This window comes from Humulus lupulus, chromosome 6 (assembly GCF_963169125.1).
Source record: "Humulus lupulus chromosome 6, drHumLupu1.1, whole genome shotgun sequence".
Classification (NCBI taxonomy): domain Eukaryota; kingdom Viridiplantae; phylum Streptophyta; class Magnoliopsida; order Rosales; family Cannabaceae; genus Humulus; species Humulus lupulus.
In genome coordinates this window covers 149,537,147-149,562,302 of record NC_084798.1, presented here as the reverse complement: position 1 = coordinate 149,562,302, position 25,156 = coordinate 149,537,147, and the positions used below count along the sequence as shown (strand labels likewise).

The following is a 25,156-nucleotide window of genomic DNA, read 5'->3' as shown; positions in this document are numbered from 1 at the left end:
TCTTGCCGGAGCATGGTATTCTATCCCAACTCATAGCACCTGGAACACCACAACAAAACGGAGTTTCAGAGAGAAGAAACCGGACCTTGTTGGACATGGTCATGTCTATGTTAAGCTACTCTTCACTTCCCTTATCGTTTTGGGGATATGCACTTCAAACAGCTAATTACATTTTGAATGTAGTTCCGTCCAAAGCTGTGACAAAGACACCACTAGAATTATGGAATGGAAATAAATCTATTTTATGACATTTCTGCTAGAGAATATATTTTTATACGCAATGGAAATATGGAAAAACCAAAATACAACTCTATGCAAAAATACAATAGACAAGATAATATTAATTAAAGAAATATTACAACTCAATTGCTCAAAATACAAGTAAATAGAAAGATGTAGAAGAAGAATATTACAAACTCAAAATCATAATAATACAACTAAATAAGATCAACAAGATCAAAAGAATGAAAATAAAACCAAAAAAAAAAGAACAAACTCTCACACAACCAAAGTGTAGAGTAGTAGGGATCACCAACTTGAATAAGGTTCGAAAATTTTGTCCAAAAGCTTATTTTCCCCTATTCTCTAAGCACTAAGGGATCTCTCTAGGAAATAGCTCTCTAAAATTATCAAGCCTCTATGGTGTATTTTCCAGCCAAGTGCTTTGTGGATGGACAATGGTGTGTCTTACAAGTGAGCAATAGACTCCTATTTATAGAGTTTTCAGACACCATTTGAATTTCAAATTCCACTAACCCCCAAGGCTGTTACCAATGATTAATTGGATGTTTATAGAATTAAAATAGAGATTTAGGAGTTACTTGGCTGTTGGAAACGTTCAAAATTAGAAAAAACCGAAGTTTGGAAAATGGTGTCAGCTGCAGCCCACGGTGTGTTTTTTGCCTATTTTTGCCTCTTGGGCCGCGACCTGAAAAACATAGGCAGCGGCCCAAGTCATTTTTTCAGTAACCAATTTTCCAAAACGTTCCAAATTCGTTCCCACTTGATTTTATAACTTCCATACACATTATGGGAGTTAAAATCACATCTCTAACAGTCATATTTTACATATGGCTTTAAGAAATTCAAATCAAAATGTGTAATATCAAATCTACATATTATTAAGTAATATTTGGGAGTTACAAGTTTGTAAGTCCAAAATATGTCACATTTGGGCACATACATGTGTCCAATTTTGTGACTCTCAATAATATGTTACAAGGTGTGACAAATCACATTATGTCACATTATTTAATCTAACATTATATTATTTAAAATAATATAACATTCCCCCACTTAGATTAAATAATCACTTTTTGTAACACTTATTTAATCAATCAAGACATTATATTAAAATATAATATTCCCCCACTTGATTAAATAATGGCTCTCTATAGAAACATTTGCATTGGTGCATAAAGTAAAATGTCTTTCGACTTGAATTTTACCTTAGTGTAATTATCACAAAGTTTGTTGAAATTTTGGTTGCCGAAGCATTGCACCACTATCCCTTGATAACAAACCGGTGATAACACATACACCTTTGCTATGTTCACTTGAGACCTCATCGTCTCGCTTTTGCACTGTTAATGGCCATGTGCACATTCCATTCATAGACTTTTCTTAAGAATGACTCCCAATTCTCATGAGGGGTGGCACCAACCCTAGGTCTATATAGGTAGAACTTTTACAGTATTTTGTTACCCTAAAATACTTGTCTTTTCAAGACTGAGTTCTATTAAAAAACCTTTTGGTTTTAACCCTCATTTTGGTAACACTCTAGTACTCATATCTCAGATGGGACAAAATTTTGAGTACTACTACTATTCACTTGATTGACTTGTTATTACCTATTGAACCTGTTATACCCAAAAATTGGAGAATGCATCCTAGGAGGCTAAGGAGAATGCATTCTAAGAGAGCTAAGGGGAGTGGTCCTAGGAGATCCCAAGGAGGATGTGGTCCTAGGAGACCCCAAGGGAGTGGTCTTAGGAGACCCCAAGGAGAAAGTGGTCTTAGGAGACCCCAAGGAGGGTGTGGTCCTAAGAGACCCCAAGGGTGTGTAGGAGGCAAGCCTCCCAAGGTTTCCTAAGTGTTGGCTCGAACGTGTCCAAGGTAAGTAGCTAAGGAGGAGGAGTCTCATGCAAGAGGATGGAGACTTAGATTTTGATAAGGAGAGCCTATACAATGTTCGATCGGACATGTTTGGGAGATGCTAAAGGAGAATGCCTTGAACTTGTCCAAGGTGAGATGTCATGGAGGAGGTTGCCTCAATGTTGTCCAAGGTGAGATGTCATGGAGGAGGTTGCCTCAATGTTGTCCAAGGTGAGGTGCCAAGGAGGTTGCCTCGGACCACCTTGGTCCGAGGAGAAGCCAAGGAGATTGGTTCAAGGAGGAACATGGCATGCTAGAGGAGAGTGCCATGTTAGAGGAGAGAAGTGCATGTCCTACCACCATGCACGTTCAACCCACGAAAACATGTCCTACCACCATGCATGTCCTACCACCATGCACGTCCGACCAACACTTGCATGAGTGGTCAGTAGGAGGTGGATCAACTAGCTAGAGGAGACTAAGTCAAGATTCTCAGAGACAGCTTCAACAACATACGCGGGAATCTCTCATTCTTCCCACAAATGGGGGGTTTGTTACATTTCGAATTTTGAATGTTTAAATGTAATAAATATAATAAAATATCCCTATCATAAGGGGATATCAGTTGAGGATCCCAGGCCTATAAATAGAGAGCTTATGGGATGAGAGAGGGGTTCTTGAGCTGCTTCTTTCTAGAGAGAGAAAATTGGGACTGTGTGTTCTAGAGAGAGAAAATTGGGTCTGAATATTCTAGAGAGAGAATTCTTGTATTTTTGCAATTTATATTGAAGAAACTCAGTTGGCTCAGTCCATCTGATCTTGAGTATAGATCTATAAATAACAACTCTAAGTGGATTAGGCTATTACCGACAATCGGGGCTGAACCACTATAAAAATCTCCTGTGTTATTTACTTTTCTTGTTTAAACCGTCTGTGTCGTTTTTACATTCTCTTGAAGGCTTGTCGTATTTGACGTTCTCACGTCGTTGGCTAAAAAGACAGTCAACAGAACCTAATACTAATTTGGTTACTAGTATTAAGATAGGTTACCATCAACTGTGAATCTCTTTAGGGAGTCTAAGTCCCATCTCTTGAGATGTAGAAATGATTCCATTTGAATCATTTCTTTTCTCATGTGTGCATACTTAGACACTCTCATTATTTTATTCAAACTTTGTTGCTAGCCATAGTTTGATTAAAATAGTTATCTCTTTAAAATAGTGATTTTGACCATAGTCAACACCCCCACTATTTATAGTTTAATATCCAAGATAAACATTTGAATATTAATTATAGAAACCTATTTTTTTCTAGAATTCTCTTTTATGTTTTAAATTAATTCCTTCTTAAATCAAAATATTACAAAACAATAACTTTAGACACCAAGCATGTCTAGATTTGTTCATTCTATACACATATAGTCAATATGATTTAGAATGTGGAATTCCAAATCACCTATTTGATAGAATGACCAAATTAATCAATTATTATCAACAAAATAAATTGATTAACTTTGGAGCATCACCCCCACATTTCTCCCATGGTGATAATAAAATATCATTTTATAAAAAAAAATATATATATATATAAATCTCTTCATTTTTATTAAGTCCCTTATCCTCCAAGATAAATCTAGACTTATAATTCTCAAAGTTCATTACGAGTCCTCTAAGACACATGATAAACTCTCAATAGATCAAGATAAAAACCTTAATGTTTTATCTTGATTTATTTGCTTTCTAAAGCAATGCACATTTCTTTCAAAGCAACTTTCACTTGGTTTTTTTTTTTTTTTTTTTTTGTATTTCACAAAATAAAAATATGAACACAAATGTAATGTGAGAATTTCTCAAGCAAATAATCACAAATTTTCAATTTTAGTTGTCTAAATAATCTCAAAATCACTTAAACAACTTTTGTGTATTTCTTAAGAGTCTCTTTGAGATTCTTTTGAAAACACTAATTTGACATCCATTGTTTTTCTCATCAAAATCAAAATGAAGATGTCAATTTTAAAACACTTGAAATCAAAGAAAAAAAACCCTCATTGATTTATTTACACACTTTGGTTTCTTTTGTTTAAAATTATCTCCTCATTGAGATTAATTTAAACATATCACCATCTTTTACCAAAATGAATAAAGTTTTCTTTAATTCATCATTGGTGTAAAAATTGCTTCTCCAATTTTGAAATGTCTTCTCATTTAATATTTAAGAATTATTGTCACTAAATAATTCTCAAATATATTTCATTTGACCACACTCTAGACTATAAGTCTATTGAGTCAATATGTCATCCCACAATTTTTGAATCCACCTTGATCCATTTTTCTTGCAATGGCAAGACACAATCATTAAAAGATATAACCCCTTTAGGTTCATCTTTTCTTATCTCATAAAATGAGATGGTCAACACTTAAATGAGAAATTTAATTTCTCAAATAATTCTCTTTATTTACCAAATAAATGGTAACTCGTCACATTTCAATAATATATGATAAACATATTTACATTATTATCACCTTACTAATCATATTATATGGTATATCATAATAATCATGATAATTCTCATGTATAAATCAATATACATTTATATATTAACATAATTATGTCTCAAAAAAATTTCACACAATTTGTCAACAAATATCCATCATATTAGCATGCATTGTTAATCTCATAATAATATTGTAAATACATCACAAATATCATACAATAATTCACATATCCACATATTGATATATTCTATTGATTCACAAAATCAATATATAGGCATGTCATATAAAACTCATAAAATTGTCATCTTAATAATTTATCATTATCTCATAATAAGACAATTCTATAACATGCTAGCATATTACCCAATAATTTACTAGATTGTTTACACATTAATCACATATAACAAAAACTCAAGATATTATATTATCTTTTAATCTAACCACTATATACAAAGAAGATTAGAAAACAATGAACATTATTTATAAATTTTTCTTCTTCTCATTTCTATCACAATATGAAAACTATTAGATATTCTAAGAAAACAAAAGAAGAACATTGTAACACCCCAACTCCAGGGACCGCTACAGTGCACATTGCAAACAGTGCTAAACTCGCTAATCGAGTCATTTGGCCATAAACGTGTAACTAAGCATGATTAGCGGTTTAGGGGTTAAAAACTTTGGTTAAGATATAACGTTTCACTAGAACGTTTACTATATACATTGGGATCCCAAAAATATAGTTTCAGAGTTTATTACAAGAAAGTGTTTACAACAGGCCGTTCTAAGCGGCAAAACAGGGTTCAGCCCTAGTTCCACTTTCAAACCTCGCCCAAGTATTGGTCGAGCAGCTGCATATGTACATGTCATCACCTAAGCTCTCCAACTCAAGGATGGCCCAGCTTCCTCTTGCCTTTACCTGCACCACAAAGCACCCGTGAGCCGAAGCCCAGCAAGAAAACTCATATGCTCATAAACAGTCATATCATGATATCAAATCATATCTGGCATGCCTAGCAATCATAGCTTTATTCAACATGCAAATGAATTCCAACAAATGATGAGGTATCCAGGATAAGAAATCCTGGCCTTCTGACTGGAGGACTATCAAGTCAATCCTAATTAGATGAGTGTCGTAACACTAGAGGTTCCGATAAACCATGCTGGGTGACCAACAAGCAAGTCACTAGGGGCCCCTGTGCCCAAGCCATGCATATGATGATCAAAATGATCACACAAAGCTCATAGCCCTGATCAGATGAGTGAATATCACTTGAGGTTCTAGTAAACCATACTGAGTGACTGACAACCAAGTCACTAGGGGCCCAGTGCCCATTTCCCGCAATGGCTCTACATGGCTAGCCCTTGGCTAGATAAATGCTTGTTTATATTCATCGAACTTGAGGTCGGTCCTGCATTAATGCTCTTTGAGTCATTCAATGCAGAGGGTCGATTAGGTCCAATCGACATAACTTGCACTACTCACAAGGGTTGTCATGACTAGTGGGTTAGTACAATGTGACCAGTGCCCAGTACCACTGCCGAACCTGACTAGTGAGTCACGGCTTCACAGTTGATACTAACACCTTTGCCAATTCCGACTAGTGAGTCAGCCCTGTGTGACCAGTGCCCAGTACCACTGCCGAACCTGACTAGTGAGTCACAGTTTCACAGTTGATACTGGCACCTTTGCCAAATCTGACTAATTAGTCAGTGCGTGACCAGTGCCCAGTACCACTGCCGAACCTGACTAGTGAGTCACGACTTCACAATTGATACTAACACATTTGCCAAACCTGACTAATTAGTCAGTGCCATGCACAAGTAAGCAATGCTATCAATGTGTATCATATGCCAATTATCCAAGAACAGGGCATTCAGCATGCTTACTAAACAGTTGCTAGCATAATTGTGATCATGAACAAATTCAGAGACTCAAGCTCTGACCAATCTCATGTACATTATTCATGGCATGCCCTAATCACATGTTTCTCGTGCATCACATGCATCACATTTAGCCAACCAGCATGCCTCAATCATAATCATATGCAAATGGGCAAGATTGCCAAGCATGCATTATGCTATCAATGTTTACATTTAAACATCCAACATGCATCAATCATAGCCATGCATGTCACACATGGGGTGCAGTTTTCTTACCTCGGGTTTGAGCAAGAATTAGTAAAAGAACGACCCTTGAGAACGATCAATCCTTTGGTCCTTTAGCGGTCACCTAGTCATAACCAAATATGGAATCCCATCAATAAAATAAATCATAGAAAGGTTTATAATCTAAAACCTCACTCTCGGGATCCATCCCACACTATCGGGACTCTCAATCTACCCAAATGGGGTAAAGGAACCAACCCCCGAGCCTTAAAAGTCCTCTCGAGCCCTAAAATATGCTTGCTGGAAAGTTCACTAGCGCCGGGGCACTGCCTAATGGCGCTGGGGCGCTGCCCCAAAGTCAGAGAGCTCCAGAAACAGCTCTGCCTAGCGCTGGGGCGCCATCAGCAGACCAGAAACTTTTCTGGTCTTCTCCCTTGCGATTTCCCTTGAAAAAAAAACCTCCAAATCAACCCCAAACATCATCAAAACATCAAACTCAACCCCCAAACCTCATCTACACCACACCCTCATCAAAACCCAAACAACCACACTCAAGAACTTCCATTAATTCTCACAACTAACATCTCAAATTCCCAACTGAAAACTAACTTGAAAAACAGAGTAGAGCTTAAGTTCTTGGATGAAACCTTACCTCAAGTTGGATTTGAGTCATCTTCAATGTTTGAACTAAGTTCCTAAGCTCCCACCTTTGATCTCCTAGCTTGGTTCTTCAAGTTGGCTTCAAAAATTCCAAAGGATGGAAGAGGAGAAATGGACTGAAGATGAGGATGCTCTGTTTTACACTTTTCCACAACCTTCTAAACTAAATGGGTTGATATATATCTTAGGGGTGAAAAGACCATTTTGCCCCTAGGTCAAATAAAGCTTCTAAACACTCCCAAGGGTAAAATCGTCCTTTCCTGCCTCTCTCGTTAATTATAATTAACACCCTCCATTTCCCGTTATTCTCAAAATTATCAAATACCAATAAATCATATCCCATTACCCTTTAATTTCCGGTAATGTTCTAATCATCAAAATGACCCCGAGACTCACCCCAAGCCTCGAACTTAATCCCGTTATGACTAGACCGAAAACTTGCATTCCCATGATCGTCTCATGTCGAATGGCTCGAACCAATCCACATATAATGTGGTAAAATTATAATTCACCCATATGCATAAAATTACTCAATCACGCCCCCAACGGCCAAATTACCAAAATGCCCTTGCAATTAAAATATGAGCCCATATGCATGCATTCACCATCATATAAGAATATAATTCACATAAACATCCATATAATCATTAAATACCATTGTTATACCCAAAAATTGGAGAATGCATCCTAGGAGGCTAAGGAGAATGCATCTAGGAGAGTGCCTCTTAGGAGAGCTAAGGGGAGTGGTCCTAGGAGACTCCAAGGAGGATGTGGTCCTAGGAGACCCCAAGGAGGGTGTGGTCCTAGGAGACCCCAAGGGTGTGTAGGAGGCAAGCCTCCCAAGGTTTTCTAAGTGTTGGCTCGAACGTGTCCAAGGTAAATAGCTAAGGAGGAGGAGTCTCATGCAAGAGAATGGAGACTTAGACTTTCATAAGGAAAGTCTATACAATGTTCGATCGGACATGTTTGGGAGATGCTAAAGAAGGTTGCCTCAATATTGTCCAAGGTGAGGTTGCCTCAATGTTGTCCAAGGTGAGGTGCCAAGGAGGTTGCCTCGGACCACCTTAGTCCGAGGAGAAGCCAAGGAGATTGGTTCAAGGAGGAACATGGCATGCTAGAGGAGAGTGCATGCTAGAGGAGAGAAGTGCATCTCCTACCACCATGCACGTTCAACCTACCACCATGCACGTTCAACCTACCACCATGCACGTTCAACCAGCCCTTGCATGGGTAGCGAGTAGGAGGTGGACCAACTAGCTAGAGGAGACTAAGTCAGATACAACTTCAACAACATGCGCGGGAATCTCTCATTCTTCCCACAAATGGGGAGTTTGTTACATTTTGAATGTTGAATGTTTATTTGTAATATAAATATAATAAATATAGTAAAATATCCCTATTATAAGGGGATATCAGTTGAGGATCCCGTCTCTATAAATAGAGAGCTTATGAGATGAGAGAGGGCCCCTTCTGCTTATTCTTTCTAGAGAGATAAAATTGGGTCTGTCTATTCTAGAGAGAGAAAGTGCTGAAATTAGAGAGAATTCTTGTATTTTCACAATTTATACTGAAGAAACTCAGTTGGCATAGTTCATCTGATCTTGAGTATAGATTTATAAATCACAACTCTAAGTGGATTAGGCTATTACCGACAATCGGGGCTGAACCACTATAAAAATTCTGTGTTATTTACTTTTCTTGTTTATACCGTCTGTTGTCGTTTACATTCTCTTGAAGGTTCGTCGTATTTGACGTTCTCACGTCGTTGGCTAAAAACGCAGTCAACAACCATAATAAATCAATTATGGCCATCCCGGCCTCCTAATCAAGGTCCTAAACCTTATTAAGAAATTTGGGGCATTACAAACATTACCTTGTCTTACCATCTTTTCAAGATTGGATCCTCACAAGATCTCTATGGTTTCTCCTTCCATTGAAAAGGAACCTAAGCTTTTGATTTGTTAGAGAATATATTTTTATACTCAATGGAAATATGGAAAAACCAAAATACAACTCTATGCAAAAATACAATAGACAAGATAATATTAATTAAAAAAATATTACAACTCAATTGCTCAAAATACAAGTAAATAGAAAGATGTAGAAGAAGAATATTACAAACTCAAAATCATAATAATACAACTAAATAAGATCAACAAGATCAAAAGAATGAAAATAAAACCAATAAAAAGAACAAACTCTCACACAACCAAAGTGTAGAGTAGTGGGGATCACCAACTTGAACAAGGTTCAAAACCTTTGTCCAAAAGCTTATTTCCCCCTATTCTCTAAGCACTAAGGGGTCTCTCTAGGAAATAACTCTCTGGAATTATCAAGCCTCTATGGTGTATTTTCCAGCCAAGTGCTTGTGGATGGAAAATGGTGTGTCTTACAAGTGAGCAATAGACTCTTATTTATAGAGTTTTCAGACACCCTTTGAATTTCAAATTCCATCAACCCCCATGGCTGTTACCAATGATTAATTGGATATTTATGGAATTAAAATAGAAATTTGGGAGTTACTTGGCTGTTGGAAACATTCAAAATTGGAAAAAACTGAAGTTTGGAAAATGGTGTCAGCCGCGGCCCACGGTGTGTTTTTTGCCTATTTTTGCCTCTTGGGCCGTGGCCTGAAAAACATAGGCAGCGGCCCAAGTCATTTTTTTAGCAACCAATTTTCCAAAACGTTCCAAATTCATTCCCACTTGATTTTGTAACTTCCATACACATTATGGGAGTTAAAATCACATATCTAACAGTCATATTTCACATATGACTTTAAGAAATTCAAATCAAAATGTGTAATATCAAATCTACACATTATTGAGTAATATTTGGGAGTTACAAGTTTGTAAGTCCAAAATATGTCACATTTGGGCACATACATGTGTCCAATTTTGTGACTCTCAATAATATGTTACAAGGTGTGACAAATCACATTTGTGTGACAAATCACATTATGTCACATTATTTACTCTAACATTATATTATTTAAAATAATATAACAATTTCCGTATTTGGGGTTGTCCTACTCATGTGCTAAGACCTAAATTTGGAAAACTGGATTCAAGGTCTAAGGTGTGTATATTTGTGGGCTATGCTCCAGAAACAAGAGGTGGATATTTCTATAGTCCAAGTGATCAAAAGGTATTTTTTTCGATGAATGTAACATTTTTAGAACACGACTATATGAATGATTTTAAACCTCGAAGCAAAGTAGTTGTAGAGGAACTAATGACAGATAAAATTTCATCTCCATATTCTTCATCAGTTAATGATAAAACAACCAAAGAAACCACAATTCCTGAAAAGGAAAAACCAATGCAACGTCGTAGTGGGAGGATTGTGAGACAACCTATTCACTACGAACATGAGACACACGTTCTTGTATCAGATATTGAAAAGGACGATCCATTGACTTTTAAAGAAGCAATGGAAGACCCTGATGTTGATAAGTGGCAAACTTCCATGAATCCAGAAATGGAAATAATGTATTCCAATTCAGTCTGGGAACTTGTAGATCTGCCTGACAATATTAATGCCATTAGATGTAAATGGATCTACAAGAAGAAAAGGGGTGCAAATGGAAAGGTAGAGACTTATAAAGCAAGGCTTGTGGCCAAAGGCTACACACTGAGAGAAGGTGTAGACTATGAAGAAACATTTTCTCTTGTGGCCATGCTTAAGTCCATTCACATACTTTTATCCATAGCTGTCATCTGTGATTACGAGATCTGGCAAATGGATGTCAAGATAGCCTTTCTGAATGGCCAACTTGATGAAACCATATATATGGAACAACTAGAAGGGTTTATTAAGAAAGATCAAGATCAAAAAGTATGCAAGTTGTTGAAATTCATATATGGATTGAAACAAGCATCAAGATCTTGGAACTTAACATTTGATGAAACTATCAAAACATATGGCTTCGAACAAAATGTTGACGAAGTATGTGTTTATAAATACATCAAAGGGAAAGTTATGGTTTTCTTAGTTCTTTACGTTGATGATATCCTACTCATTGGGAATGATGTAGAGACATTATCAAATGTAAAGAAATGGTTGGATGACAAATTCCAAATGAAAGATTTGGGAGAAGCGAGTTATGTTCTAGGCATTAAAATTCTAAGAGATAGAAAGAACAAGCTCATAGCACTTTCACAAGCAAATTATATTGATAAAGTGCTTGAAAGATTCTCTATGGAAAATTCCAAAAACGGTCAATTGCTGACCAGACATGGAATTACTCTTTGCAAAGATCAATGTCCAAAGACACCACAAGAGCAAGAGGACATGAGAAAGTATCCCCATGCATCAACTATAGGGAGCCTAATGTATGCAATGTTATATACTAGACCTGACATATGTTATGAAGTAGGGATTGTCAGTCGTTATCAGTCAAATCCAGGTTTGGAACACTGGATTGCAGTGAAACATATTCTCAAGTATCTTAGGAGAACGAGGAACTATATGTTAGTATATTCGAGTAGTGACCTTGAACCTACTGGATACACTGACTCAGATTTTCAATTTGACAAGGATAGTAGAAAGTCTACTTCTGGGTTAGTGTTCACTCTTGGTGGTGGAGTAGTTGTCTGGAGAAGCATTAAACAATCCAATATAGCTGATTCAACCATGGAAGCTGAATACATAGCAGCTTGTGAAGCAGCTAAATAAGCAGTTTGGCTGAAAAAGTTCTACACGGATCCGGAAGTGGTTCCAGAAGTGGAGAAAGCACTAGTTCTTTACTGTGACAACAGTGGAGCAGTGGCTAATTATAAAGAACCAAGAAGTTACAAGAGGGGAAAGCATATAGAGCGCAAATACCACTTAGTCAAAGAAATCATACAATGTGTCCATTATGAAAATCGCATCAGAACACAACTTGGCAGACCCGTTTACGAAGACGCTTCCTGCAAAGCAATTCGAGGGTCATGTACGTAATATGAGATTGAGAGAAATGCCCTACTTGCTAGTACAAGTGGGAGATTGCTAGGAGTATGTCCTAAAAGCATATAAAAGACATTTATTATTTCGATGAATAAATAAATACAATGATCTATTATTGTTATATTTCGATTATTAAATTACTGTTTGAATAATTTTGTAAATATCATAAAAATTCCATATTCATTATTGAGGATGTGATCTTTTATTAGTACGAGAGAATTAAGAACACATGAATGAATAAAAATAGTTAACAACAACAAATTGAAGTTATGGAATTCTTTAATTGGGGTTGTAAGTACGGTTTGTTGAGTATCATGTTGATACAAATAATATAGATTCGGATTATTGATGTGGTAAGACATCTCGGTAAAGGTGTTTTATATAATATAATTATATATGACATGGACCGATATGAATAAAAGTCTTTATCCAAAAATCATTTAACAATAAAGACTTGTAATTCATATCATAACTGATGATCATTTATAGATCAACCTAAATCCTGAGTGTTCATGAACTCCTGTTCATGTGTTATTAAATCTTTTGATTCATTCGTTAAGGTCTCTTCATAGAATGAGACTAATGACTTTTGTTTTGGAGATTTGATATCATGGATGGCTGGAAACATGTATCAACTATACGGAATCTAATCTTTCCTAACGGATCGTATATTAGTTCCCTTAAGGGTTAATTCTGGAACTGAATGATTTTGAGCTCAAATCTATAATTAGATTATAGATTAATTATTCACTAGTGAATTAATGGTACTTAAGGAATAAGAAGTAAATTAGAAAGGTAAAATGGTAAGAATTCAATTCTAATTTATGAACTAATTAATTAGATGGTTGAACTATTGTAAGATGGTTATATCAATGGACAGCTTAGAATAAGATTTCTGTAAAAGTATATCTATAACATAAAGAGTGCAATTCTGAATTTATAGTAGAGAAATATTAGAATTAGTAAATTAACTATTATAATAAAAGAGTTTAATTATTTAGTTTCAATTTATTGGAGCTTAATGTTATAGGTCCATGGTCCCCAAAATGGCTCAAACAAGCACTGACAAAGGTAAATACAAAAATGGGCAAAATGACTTATTTGATAAGTAAAATATTTTTCTATGCACTAAACATAATTATTGTATAATTATGTGTAATTAATTAATTGAGAATTAATTAATTATTGGATTTAACAAAAATATAATTAATTTTGAATTAATTTATTTTTGGGATTTTTGGTATTTAAATAATAAGAAAAAATTGGGAAAAATCACATGCCTTCCTTGGCATGTGGTACACGTGTAGCACAATGCACAGTCAATGTGCTACACGCATAAGAAACTCATGGCAGTTTCTTGGTTCAACAATTTTAGTTATTTAAATATTAAATAAATAATGAGATATTGTAATATGATTAAAATATTATTATTTAAACAAAATCTAATAACTGATTAGTTATTTTCAAATTGTTTAAAATAACTAATATTTTATTTTTAATATATTGGATATATTAAATATAGGATATCAGTTTTTCAGAACGATACTTTTCAGGGATAGAAAATATATCGTGAAATCTCTCTGAGAGAAAGTGAACAGTGATACAAGCATAGGTCACTATTCTTCACAAACTCAGATCCAAACTTTATCAGATCTCATGTGTTGAGAACATCTGATAAATAGATTTTGCCTATTATTTTGTATAGCAAGCCTCTTTGTGTGTTGAGAACATTTTGAAAGATCTTACTGTGAGATCTCAATGATTTTTGCCATACAAAAAGATAGCAGCAAGGAAGGACTTGAGGTAATTTTCTATTCATATCTTTGATTTAATATATATATGTATGTGAAGAAGTAGATCTATAAATCTTGTGGGATTAAATTAACAATTTTGATTGTTGTTCTGCTGCGTATAATCTCTGATTTGATCTATAAAAACCGACAGGGCATTGGATACATAACGATTATAAATATTTATTATGCATGAAGAATCTCTGAGTTTGTTGGGATTCTTCCTCATGGGTGTCATTGGACTTCTGTGAGCTGGATGCGCTACTCAAACTGAATGTTATGGGACGATGATGATTTGACTTGGAACATGCTTGGAGCTTGATGAGGACGATCTAGATACCATATATCTCGATCTCCATCGCTGTCATTTGAGGCGATCTGGAGGATCTCAAGCTATCCTAAACTTGGTGGCATAACCTTGAGCTATTTGATCTGGAGTTAATGAAATGTCTCAAGAGTCCAATTTCCTTCATTTATTGCTTGCAAGTTGTACCCCGAGCAAGATAATCAAGCTCGTATTTTTAGGGTGCAACAATGACGATTAAGGGTGTGTTTGAAAACAACTGTGTAATTACTAGGTGTTATACCCATATGTCAAGGTACATAAATTTTGCTCGGGTAAATGAATTAAAAGCTCTGAGCCTAGGTTAGCCCTCTCACTTGTGTGGAAATATGTTGTTAAGGCTCGAGAGAATAACAGGAGGGATACAATGATTGGCTCGTAAATGATTAGTTGAGTTAGCTCGAAGAACATACGTCATTTCAGCTCAGATAAAATACTATTTTAAGACCATTATAATTTTAGTTCGGATAAAAGACTATTATAATTTTAGCTCGAAGTGTCAAAAAGTAATATATTATTTATTTTTATTTAAAAATATATTTTTAATTTTTTAATTAATTCAATATTAAATAAAATCAATGTGTATTTTAGTCGTCTGACCAAAATAAGGTTGATGATACTAACTATTTTTTGATGTGTTTTGTAAAATAAAACTCAGGTCAAAACACATTAACAAATTAGTATTTTCCCTAAAAATAAAACTTGGCTTTGGCCCTTCCATTCTCTGTTCAATATAGTCTCATTTTCCATCTTCTTTTAAAAATTCCGCGCCACGGCAGAGTCCATTTTTGCCCTGCAAGTTTCGTCGACTCAGCAATCTCCTCTTACCCACTCACCGAGTCGAGTCACACTCCTCGTTAGTCTATCCATAAACATTTAACAGGTATCTACTAGCTCTATTTTTCCCAGAAAATGCGGGAAACTGAGAGAAAATTCGCTTTCTTCTTACACTTTTTTTTTTACGATTTTTCTGCACTCGATTCGCTTGTTTTGAATTAATACTCTATCTGTTAGCTGTGCACTTCTGCTGATATAACTCAATCAAGGTTCTTATATTTCTGATGTTTGTTGTTTCACTTGAAGTGTACTATTTTCAGTATAATGGAAACTGGGTTTTGGTTCTTTTCCTCGACTCTTACAGTTTTAGGGCAAGCTTGTATTTCAAGTTATAGGGTGATTGAGTTTTGAAGTATTTTCAGTATCGAAATAGTTGAATTGATGAATGGAATCACTGAATGGTGCTGGACTGATATTTTTTCATGGTACCCTCTTATAGGTTTGAACTGTAAAAGGGGGGAATTGCTGCATCAGGCATGGCCGACTTATCGAGGTAGATGATTTTCTTTCGTAACTTTTGTGTTTGGTTATGGAGAAAACACCTTTCAGTCTGAATTGAGAGAATTTAGAAAGTTAGATCCACTTATTAGCAAGCTTGGGCTTGCAGATCATTGAATACTCGAGTTATTCAATTTCCTACATATGGTAGAAGTTTTGATAGTTTTGCAGTGCAGAGGAAGTTTTATCGATTAACTAGTCTAAATTTTCTAGGAAAATTATCTTTGTATTCATGTATGACAAAAGTTGTTTTAGGGAGGAGATTAGCAATACACTTCGAGTACTTGTTGCTACGGATTGCCATTTGGGCTATATGGAGAAGGATGAAGTACGGCGTCACGATTCATTCCAGGCATTTGAAGAGATATGCTCAATAGCTGTACAAAAGCAGGTGATCGCTAAATTCTCCTGTTAACCTTATTTGGAATCTGTCCTTCGCAGTATTACTTTGACAGTAGTGTTTGTTTATATATTAATCTGAAGGGCCTTTGGTTTGATTTTTGCATTCATTTTTTGTATATTCACATGTTTCTTTGGACTGATTTTCATTTGATATCAGGTGGATTTTGTGCTTCTAGGTGGTGATCTTTTCCATGAGAATAAGCCTTCAAGGACAACACTAGTTAAGGCCATTGAGATTCTTCGTCGTCACTGCCTCAATGATCGGCCAATACAGTTCCAAGTTGTTAGTGACCAGACTGTGAATTTTCCAAACACGTATGACTTTTAAAGATATTCATTTTTTGTATAGACTTGGGATCCCTAATTACTTGTCCAAGCTTATCTTGGCCAAACACTCATATACTACTTTGTTTAGATGCTTTGGTCCATTCAATAATAATTTAGAATTTAAGAAGTTCTTGTTGAAATCTACTCTTTGGTTTGCATCTGTGCTTCTTTGACAGATTTGGTCATGTAAATTATGAAGATCCACACTACAATGTTGGCTTGCCTGTATTCAGTATTCATGGAAACCATGATGATCCTGCTGGAGTGGTATGGATATTATATGGTGAAATGATGTAGTTACAAAAATAATTATATGTTGCCTTTTTTTGTAAACCTCATTGATACTTGTGAATTTTAAAGTTGAGTTCATGCAAATTTCAGGTAAGAACTAGAGCTGTAAATTCTTACCCTTATGTGCCTTTCGTGATATCCAAATATTCAAAAGCATCCTGAATCATTCTTTCTACCATGCTCATTCTCCCTGAGAGTCTTCCTCTGTTTACTAGGAAAGACAAGGAACACTGATAAATATAACACAAATAATATTAATAGTTGGAACCTTATATCATCTTTTCAAGTCGGATAGCAGGATTTTTTTCCATTTGAGTTCATTTGTCAACTGGTTAAGGAGCAGGCTGAACCAGTGATGGAATTATAGTAAATTCTGCTCTTTAATTTGGTGATATCTGTCTGAGTGTTTATAAAATTTAGCTTCTGCTAAACCTATTAATGATTTTTCTTTTAATTCTTTTAGTTATATGTACATGTGACTTAGTATTACTGATCTTAAAGCAAATTTTAATTTCTTTTTATCATGAAATTCCCATTCCTTACTATGGTAATTATTGACAGGATAACCTTTCCGCAGTTGATATTCTCTCAGCGTGCAATCTTGTGAACTATTTTGGGAAAATGGTTCTTGGGGGTTCTGGTGTTGGTCAGATCACCCTTAATCCTATTCTTATTAAGAAGGTCTGTTAGTGGATATGTAACATTATAATTAATAAAAATCTTGGATGTAGATATAAGTTTCTTTCCTAAGCACTAATAATTGCTTATGAATTGCAGGGATCGACAGCAGTAGCTTTGTATGGTCTTGGTAATATCCGGGATGAGAGGCTTAATAGAATGTTTCAGGTAGTATTTTGGTCTTCTTCTGCGTTGTTACTGATTTTAAGAGCTGTTACTGAGTTTGGTTTCTTTATTAAATTTTCAGACTCCGCATGCTGTACAATGGATGAGGCCTGAATCTCAAGAGGGTTGTCAAGTGTCAGACTGGTTTAACATTCTTGTGCTTCATCAAAACAGGTTTTGTGTGTGTGTGTGTGTGAGAGAGAGAGAGACAGAGAAAAGGGGGGGGGGGGGGGGGGGTGTTAATGGACAGACTGTGGACTTGGATGGATTAGTCATTAGACCTGAAATTGAAGAGGGATGTAATCAAGTTTGAGACTAATTGAATAGTGCTGCTACTTCATTTGTTCCTGCATGAGGGACAGATGGGAGGGATTTAGTACTCATGTCTGTCACTATAATAGAATTTTATGTTAGTACACATGCTTGTGTACGAGGGATGGATTGAGAAGAAGTGAAAGGAGAACATCTAAGTTGTTTTTTCATCCCACTTTATGCAACACCAATTCAGAGATAAACATGTGAGGTCTTTTAATGTTCTCATTGCTTTGCAGAGTAAAGACAAACCCTAAAAATGCAATCAATGAACACTTTTTGCCACGCTTCCTAGACTTCATTGTTTGGGGCCACGAACATGAATGTCTTGTCGACCCTCAGGTACATACCACATTGGAATATTTCTTGTGCTTACATTAATTTCTACTTGATATTGTCATGGATGTGTTTGTATTTGTATTCTCAAAAAAAAAAATGACTGCTTTTCACAGGAGGTCCCAGGAATGGGATTTCACATTACACAACCTGGTTCGTCAGTTGCCACATCACTGATTGATGGAGAATCAAAGCCAAAACACGTGCTTCTGTTAGAGATCAAGGTTGTCCTCTTTGAAATTTTAAATGCATATGTTCAGCAACATTATCTTTTGTCATACTTTCCCTCCGAGTTTGGTAACATTGCCTGTAAAATGTAGGGGAATCAATATCGTCCGACCAAGATACCCTTGACATCAGTGAGACCTTTCGAGTATACAGAGGTAAATTTCATATTTTTTGTTATGTATCTTGTAAATCATATTCTGATAAATTACTCAATTCCAAATTGCAGGTTGTATTGAAGGACGAATCTGATATTGATCCCAATGATCAAAATTCTATTCTTGAACACTTGGATGCAGTGGTCTGTTTTCCTTCTACATATTCATATGTTTTGGAAAATTATTGTCATATCAGAGGTTTATTTTATTTGTTATTAGGCTTGTGCTGTATATCATAACTAACTGAACAAATATAATTGTCTGTCAGGTTAGAAATCTGATAGAAAAATCCAGGAAAAAGGCTGCTAATAGCTTGGAGTTTATACTTCCACTAATCCGAATAAAGGTAATTTGTGACATCACCGGAAATGGTATTGCTGTCAAATATGATCTATGTGAATTAGGGTGATTCTAGTGATCAATTTTCTTATTGATAGAGAAATAGAGGCTTTAATTAGGCTGGTAGCCTGGTACAAGCTGTATACAAATCTGTACAAATCTGCTATTAACTACCAAAAATTCTAGGTCAACTCTAAACCTAAGAATCAGGAAAATCATATAAAAAAGGAAACAAACTATTTGGTTCCCCTAAAGGAAGATACCAAATAAATATACAAAATATTCTACAGACGTACGATTTAGTAATATTATATTTACTGATTTTGTCCTTTTTTCACATTTGTACCCTTGTGTCTCCTTTAGTTCGGTTCTCTGTTCCATGGTTTACCCTTTTTTGGAACTAGGATCCCTGCCCAATCCTACAATATTGGTGAACCAAAAGATTATAGCAGTTACTATGTAGGTACCCATGAGGAACTCGAAATGTTTTATAACTAGTTCTGCAGTCTTATTTGGGTTTTTTTTTTGTTTTCTTTATATTTGTTTTTGTATTTATTTTTCCTTTTTCATTTAATTTATTACTTTACTATATATTTTATTTATCTTTTTTTACAATTTTTAAGATGGTGTGCTGGTTTTAATTATCATATAATTAATTTAATAGTAAATAGCTCTGTAGTTACTTTCTGGCATGAGAGGTTAACTTCTGAGCTGATTGGCAGGTAGACTACTCTGGATTTATGACAATAAATCCTCAAAGATTTGGTCAGAAGTATGTAGGAAAGGTATCATCATCTGCCGTTCTTCCTGGATCATGAAGCTGAATGCTTAAATTTTTTGACAAATTGCATTTGGGAAGTGAAATGTGTTCAACATATTGTAGGTTGCAAATCCTCAAGACATCCTTATATTTTCAAAGGCTTCAAAAAGGGGTCAAGGTGGTGATGAGTTCATTCAGTGGTCTATACACTTTTATCGGTCATTTGGTTACATGTATAGACTAGCGGAAGAATCAGACTTAAAGCGGATATCTATTTAGTGATAAATTTATACTAGTAATCTCACACTTTTGACTTTGTATTATCTTGTAAAATCTATTTTATTCGTTATTATTATATAGTGAATTGTTGTATTATTGTGATTTTAGTTCTCCTAAAATAACCGATTTTGTAATTTATTGATGATCATCTCTTTCTTATCAAACATCTTGTGAATGATTTACTTTAGTAATCAGATTCTTGGGATTTGTTATTGTAAAGTAATCTCGATTCTATTTAACTTTTATTTGCAGCTAAAATTGGTGACGGATTATTTACTTTAGCATCCAAATTCTTGGGATTTGTTATTGTAAAGTAATCTCATTTACTTTTACCTTTATTTGCAGCTAAAATTGGTGATTCTGACCGACTTCGCCCAGAAGAGCTTAATCAACAAAACATAGAGGCTTTAGTTGCCGAAAATAATCTGGTATCAACCATCATCTTTGTACTTTCTGTTGTATTTGTGTTTTACACCTTGTCTAGTATTTCTTGTAGCATTGAACTTTGTATGAGGATATGACAGAATGAGTTTTTTGTAAGCTAAGTTAGTGAAAGTATTCTTCTTGGCGATTCATGCTTTATTTGGTTTGTCAGAAACCAAAAGAAAGCATAATTAATAGAAATGAAATAGCTTATTAAAACAATCCAAGTAATAATTAATATATATATATATATTATAGATTTGCATCTTAATCCATGTATCTGGTGAGGCATACTAATGGATCCTTCCAGTTGCTAGGTGAATTTCAACTTGTATATTAGTAAAAAAAAATACCAGAGACTTTGTTAGCATAACAGACTTGTTAAGATTGCTTATCATGGCAATATTTGATTAATGCAGAAAATGGAGATTCTTCCCGTCGATGACTTGGATGTTGCATTACACAATTTTGTTAATAAGGATGACAAAATGGCTTTCTACTCTTGCCTGCTGTACAATCTTGAGGAAACACGAGTAAGTACCCTTTTGAGTCTTTATGTTAAATGTAGGTCCTTTGTGTTACATTTTTGCAAATTGATTGTGTACTAAAATTTTAGATTATATTATTTCTTCCCAACCAATTGCTTTTTATATACATATATGTGAAATAAATGTGTTATTTTAGTGTTCACTCAACGGATGCTAACAGTTACTCATTCCTCTACTTTCAACAGAATAAAATTGCCAGGGATTCTGATATCCTGAAATTTGAAGAGGAAGATTTAATTCTAAAAGTTGGTGAATGCATGGAGGCAAGAGTTTTCTGCAATTTGTTGATGTTTACAGTATTATTTTTATTTACCAATGCCCAATTATATAGTCAAAATAGACGGAAGTTTCTTTTGCATTGCTAAGGCAGCAATTCTGCCTTTGTGCATTAATTGGGTTGGTTCTTTATCACTGCTTGATTGCCATGGCTTTAGATGTTGGCATGTTGCATTTGAAAGGCATTAACGTGCACATTGTTTTTACACTGATTTTATATTGTATATTGAAGACTTGTTAATTTGAATGCCTAAACACTTGGGGACAGCTATCTCTCGAGCACAGGTTTAGGTGTAGGTGTAGTGACTAGAAATATCAAAGGCATTTACACCGTTTGAGCATCCACGATATCTTAATCACAGTGAAAGGTTTATTTCATTTATATGTATAGACTTCCATCTCTTGCAGGAGCGTGTCAAGGAGAGGTCTACACGCCCCAAGGATAGTGCACAGCTCACCTCAGATTTACAATCCTCGGAGGTATTTTTTATTGCAGCTGGTGCTCTTGTGATCTTTTGCCGCATTATTTCTGCGGGAATTTCGCATCCAACTTTTTGCCTCTAAATGTTTATTCTATTTATTATTTTGTAGGATTTTAGAAGTAAAAGTGGTGCAGGAGCTGGAAGCACTGTTTCCTTTAGTGATGATGAAGACACAACACAGTTATCTGGTATAAAGCATACAGCAAGAGGTCGGAAGGGGTCTTCTAGCCTATCTGGTGTTGCTTCTGAACTGGATATAGGGAAAACCTCCACAAGAGGAAAGGGTAGGGGTAGGGGTAGGGGAAGGGGTAGGGCTTCCAGTAACTTGAAGCAGACAACTCTTGATGCAACTCTTGGATTTCGCCAATCTCAGAGGTTACTTTTTGATCTTATCACCAGATGAAATTTAGATTACTAGATTATTTGAGATTTAGTGCTTTTATATTTAAATATTGTTCAATTTAATTGTTTGTGTAGTTTGAAATCTTGACTTATCAGAGTCAGCCAATTAAAAGATGCATACTTATTGTTAAGCATCAATAGTACTGTTAAGTTTGGCACTTGAGGCTAGACTATGTGGTTGGGTATGTGTACAAGGGGTTTGGGGTAGCTCAAATGGTCAGACATATAGTTTTCTCCCACTAAGTTTGAGGTTTAAGTCCCTCCTAGTTACCCAGATAGTAATTGTTATAGTTTTCCTGTCCTTGAATAATTTAAGGCTAGGCGGGGAACCTAGTTTAAAAAAAAAGTAATGGATTTGGGGTTCGAACCCCAGTTGGGCTTAAGGGCTAACTGGTTCTTATATTTAAAAAATTCTAAAAAATAATTTTACTATTAACTTGCATTTTTCAAGGGGTACACCATGTGATGAAGTCATTGATAGCAACAAATACAAGTCTTGTGCACAATTTATATGTTGCTTTAGTAATCCACGACATTCATTACAGATCTGCCTCAGCTGCTGCAACTGCTGCAGTTCAAAATATTGTCGTTGATGAGACTAATGTGGATTCTGCCTCAAGTGAAGATGTGGGGAAACTTGATGTTGATGAGATTGATGAAAGTTCGGTATGGACTACCATCTTAATTTATTTAGGCTCTCCTTTTACTGTTACGAATGATAACCTTTGAGAAATGCCAAATTGCTGATTTTTTTTTTCTTTTTTTGTTTGCTTGGGAACACTGGAAGAGTTGTTCTATGTTATACCAATCTGATTGGTCATCAACACTTTTTTATGTGATTATTGCTCAGTGTACCTAAAACAATTAAAAAGAAGAGGACAATCACGTATCTATTGCTTCCTTGTTCTGCTCATTGCATGCTTGATTTGTGTGGTTTTTCTACTGAAGGAAAATGAAGATGTCCAAGGAAAAGGACGCAAAAGGGCTGCTCCAAGAGGAAGAGGCAGAGGTTCTTCACAATCCTCTAAGCGGGGAAAGAAATCAGAAAACTCTGCATTGCATCGAATGCTTATGAGCAAGGATGACGACGACGACGAAGAGGATAATGTTGCAAAGAGATTTAACAAGTCTCAACCTCGGGTTGGATTCTTTTTCATTTTCCCTTTTCACGGCCTCTATTATAATATATGTCTATATCGTTGACACTTTTTTTTTAAGTACTTCCACACCATCTCAATCCAACATTCTTCTCTTCTTTATCTTCTTTTTCTTCATGATCATATTCGATTCTGACCTTTTTCTTACACTCACTTCGTAGGTAACAAGAAATTACGGGGCTCTAAGACGGTAACTGGTGTTTAGGTGCACCATACCTACATGACCTTGTACAAAATGGTTGTAGGAACACAGCAAGAAGAAAATCTATGAACACCCCATGCTTTCCCAAGGCTTGTGCTCAAATTTTTGTACAACCTTGTGCAGCTGAAACTTTTGGTATAGTTTTTATAATGGTAGTCGTTAGAGATCTTATTTAAATAGCGAGACAAATTGGTATGTCTGAGCTTTGGTTTTCAAGTTCAACTGTCTTAATGACCCGCTAATTATGAGTAATGCCATACCTTATGACAAATAATCTTGAAGAAAAATAACTTGATTAACTTAGCATTATATTACTTGTTAATTTTAACTGCCATCTAAAATACATTACGATATGAAGTTAGATTTCAAAATATATTGTGATATTTATTTAGCCTTCTCACGAGTGATGATCAACAGTAGTATGATGTTTTTTCCTCATTTACTTTCATCTTTATTGGTTGCTGTTCCATATTATTTGTTGTTTATTTTACAACTTATGGGTTATGCGAGATAATAAAGATATTAGTTGTTGCAAAATGAAATAAAATATATCAGTTGTACAATAAATGTTATAAGTTGTGAAGTTATACATTGATATATGTGAAGGCTATATATCCAACTACGGATGGTTTCGAATATTCCTGAAACTGAGATTCTAATGGACTTGTTTAGCACATGTGGTTGGGATTAGGATTATGATAAATTTCCCCAAATGTCCCAGCCAAGTGTATCAGAAAAAAAAAAAAAGATCCACTTTAGTTGGACAAAAAAATAAATAAATAAAAGAAAAGAAAATTGTGAGTTATGTAAAGACTTTAGACACACCCCTTTCACATAATACAGTTGTATAACAAAACGTAATATTCTTCTCAAATCATTTCACTTATTGCCCATATATCATTCCTTACAAATTATAGTTCTAGACTTGACCTAATTAGTCATGAATGGGCCAATCAAGACCTAAGATAATGCTACACTGAACTCAAATTAGAATGATATATTATAATGAATGACACTAGTTAGAATCCAATGTAGCTGTAATTAACCCAGTCGACTAATAAACTCAATGGTTAAATATAACTCAAAATATTTCCCATTATTATTTCAAACTCTCACGAACACACGAGGGTAGTTTTCATTCATGTTTTGTTTTGTTCTTCATTTGTTTGTTCCAACTTTTTTTTGCTATACAGTATCTACTTATCTATCATATCTATATATGTATAGATAACAAAAAAAATTTATTTTAATTTATTTTTGTTAATTTTAATAGAATATTACAAATATTTAACGGAATATACATTTAAAAATTATTAAAAAATAAATATTTATTAGTTATATTAATATAAATTCAAATATTATAAAATATTATTATTATAATAATATTTAATACAAAACTAAATATTTAATAATTATATTAATATAAATTCATATATTATTATTATAATAATATTTAGGGCTTTTTTCATTAATACATATATACAAAAGTTTTAATGCAAAAATACGGTAATTAAATAATTCATTCATTAATATATTCCTTTAAGATGTTTTGCAAAAATACAATTTGCATAATAGTACGCCTTTGAAGTAAGTATTATAAACAATGTGAATCTTGGTC

The 25,156-nt window shown here is 34.8% G+C and overlaps 1 protein-coding gene across 3 annotated transcripts; it reads left to right on the top strand.

The window, feature by feature from the left end:
• The first annotated feature begins 15,136 nt into the window (after positions 1 to 15,136).
• On the top strand, positions 15,137 to 23,929 carry LOC133782601 (double-strand break repair protein MRE11). Of its 3 annotated transcripts, none has more exons than XM_062221936.1 (23): positions 15,137 to 15,324; positions 15,718 to 15,771; positions 16,032 to 16,167; positions 16,336 to 16,493; positions 16,682 to 16,772; positions 17,358 to 17,477; positions 17,574 to 17,642; positions 17,722 to 17,813; positions 18,191 to 18,293; positions 18,404 to 18,511; positions 18,608 to 18,670; positions 18,742 to 18,813; positions 18,939 to 19,016; positions 19,732 to 19,794; positions 19,893 to 19,947; positions 20,394 to 20,476; positions 20,891 to 21,004; positions 21,205 to 21,282; positions 21,704 to 21,775; positions 21,887 to 22,152; positions 22,725 to 22,845; positions 23,128 to 23,319; positions 23,498 to 23,929. In XM_062221936.1, the coding sequence occupies exons 2-23, from the start codon at positions 15,755 to 15,757 to the stop codon at positions 23,528 to 23,530; spliced, it is 2,184 nt and encodes a 727-aa protein (XP_062077920.1). In that variant the 5' UTR covers positions 15,137 to 15,324; positions 15,718 to 15,754; the 3' UTR covers positions 23,531 to 23,929. The 3 variants fall into 3 exon arrangements, with proteins under 3 accessions (XP_062077920.1, XP_062077918.1, XP_062077919.1); XM_062221934.1 differs by having other exon boundaries at positions 19,893 to 19,953; XM_062221935.1 differs by lacking the exon at positions 15,137 to 15,324 and adding an exon at positions 15,378 to 15,487 and having other exon boundaries at positions 19,893 to 19,953.
• Positions 23,930 to 25,156: the final 1,227 nt, after the last annotated feature.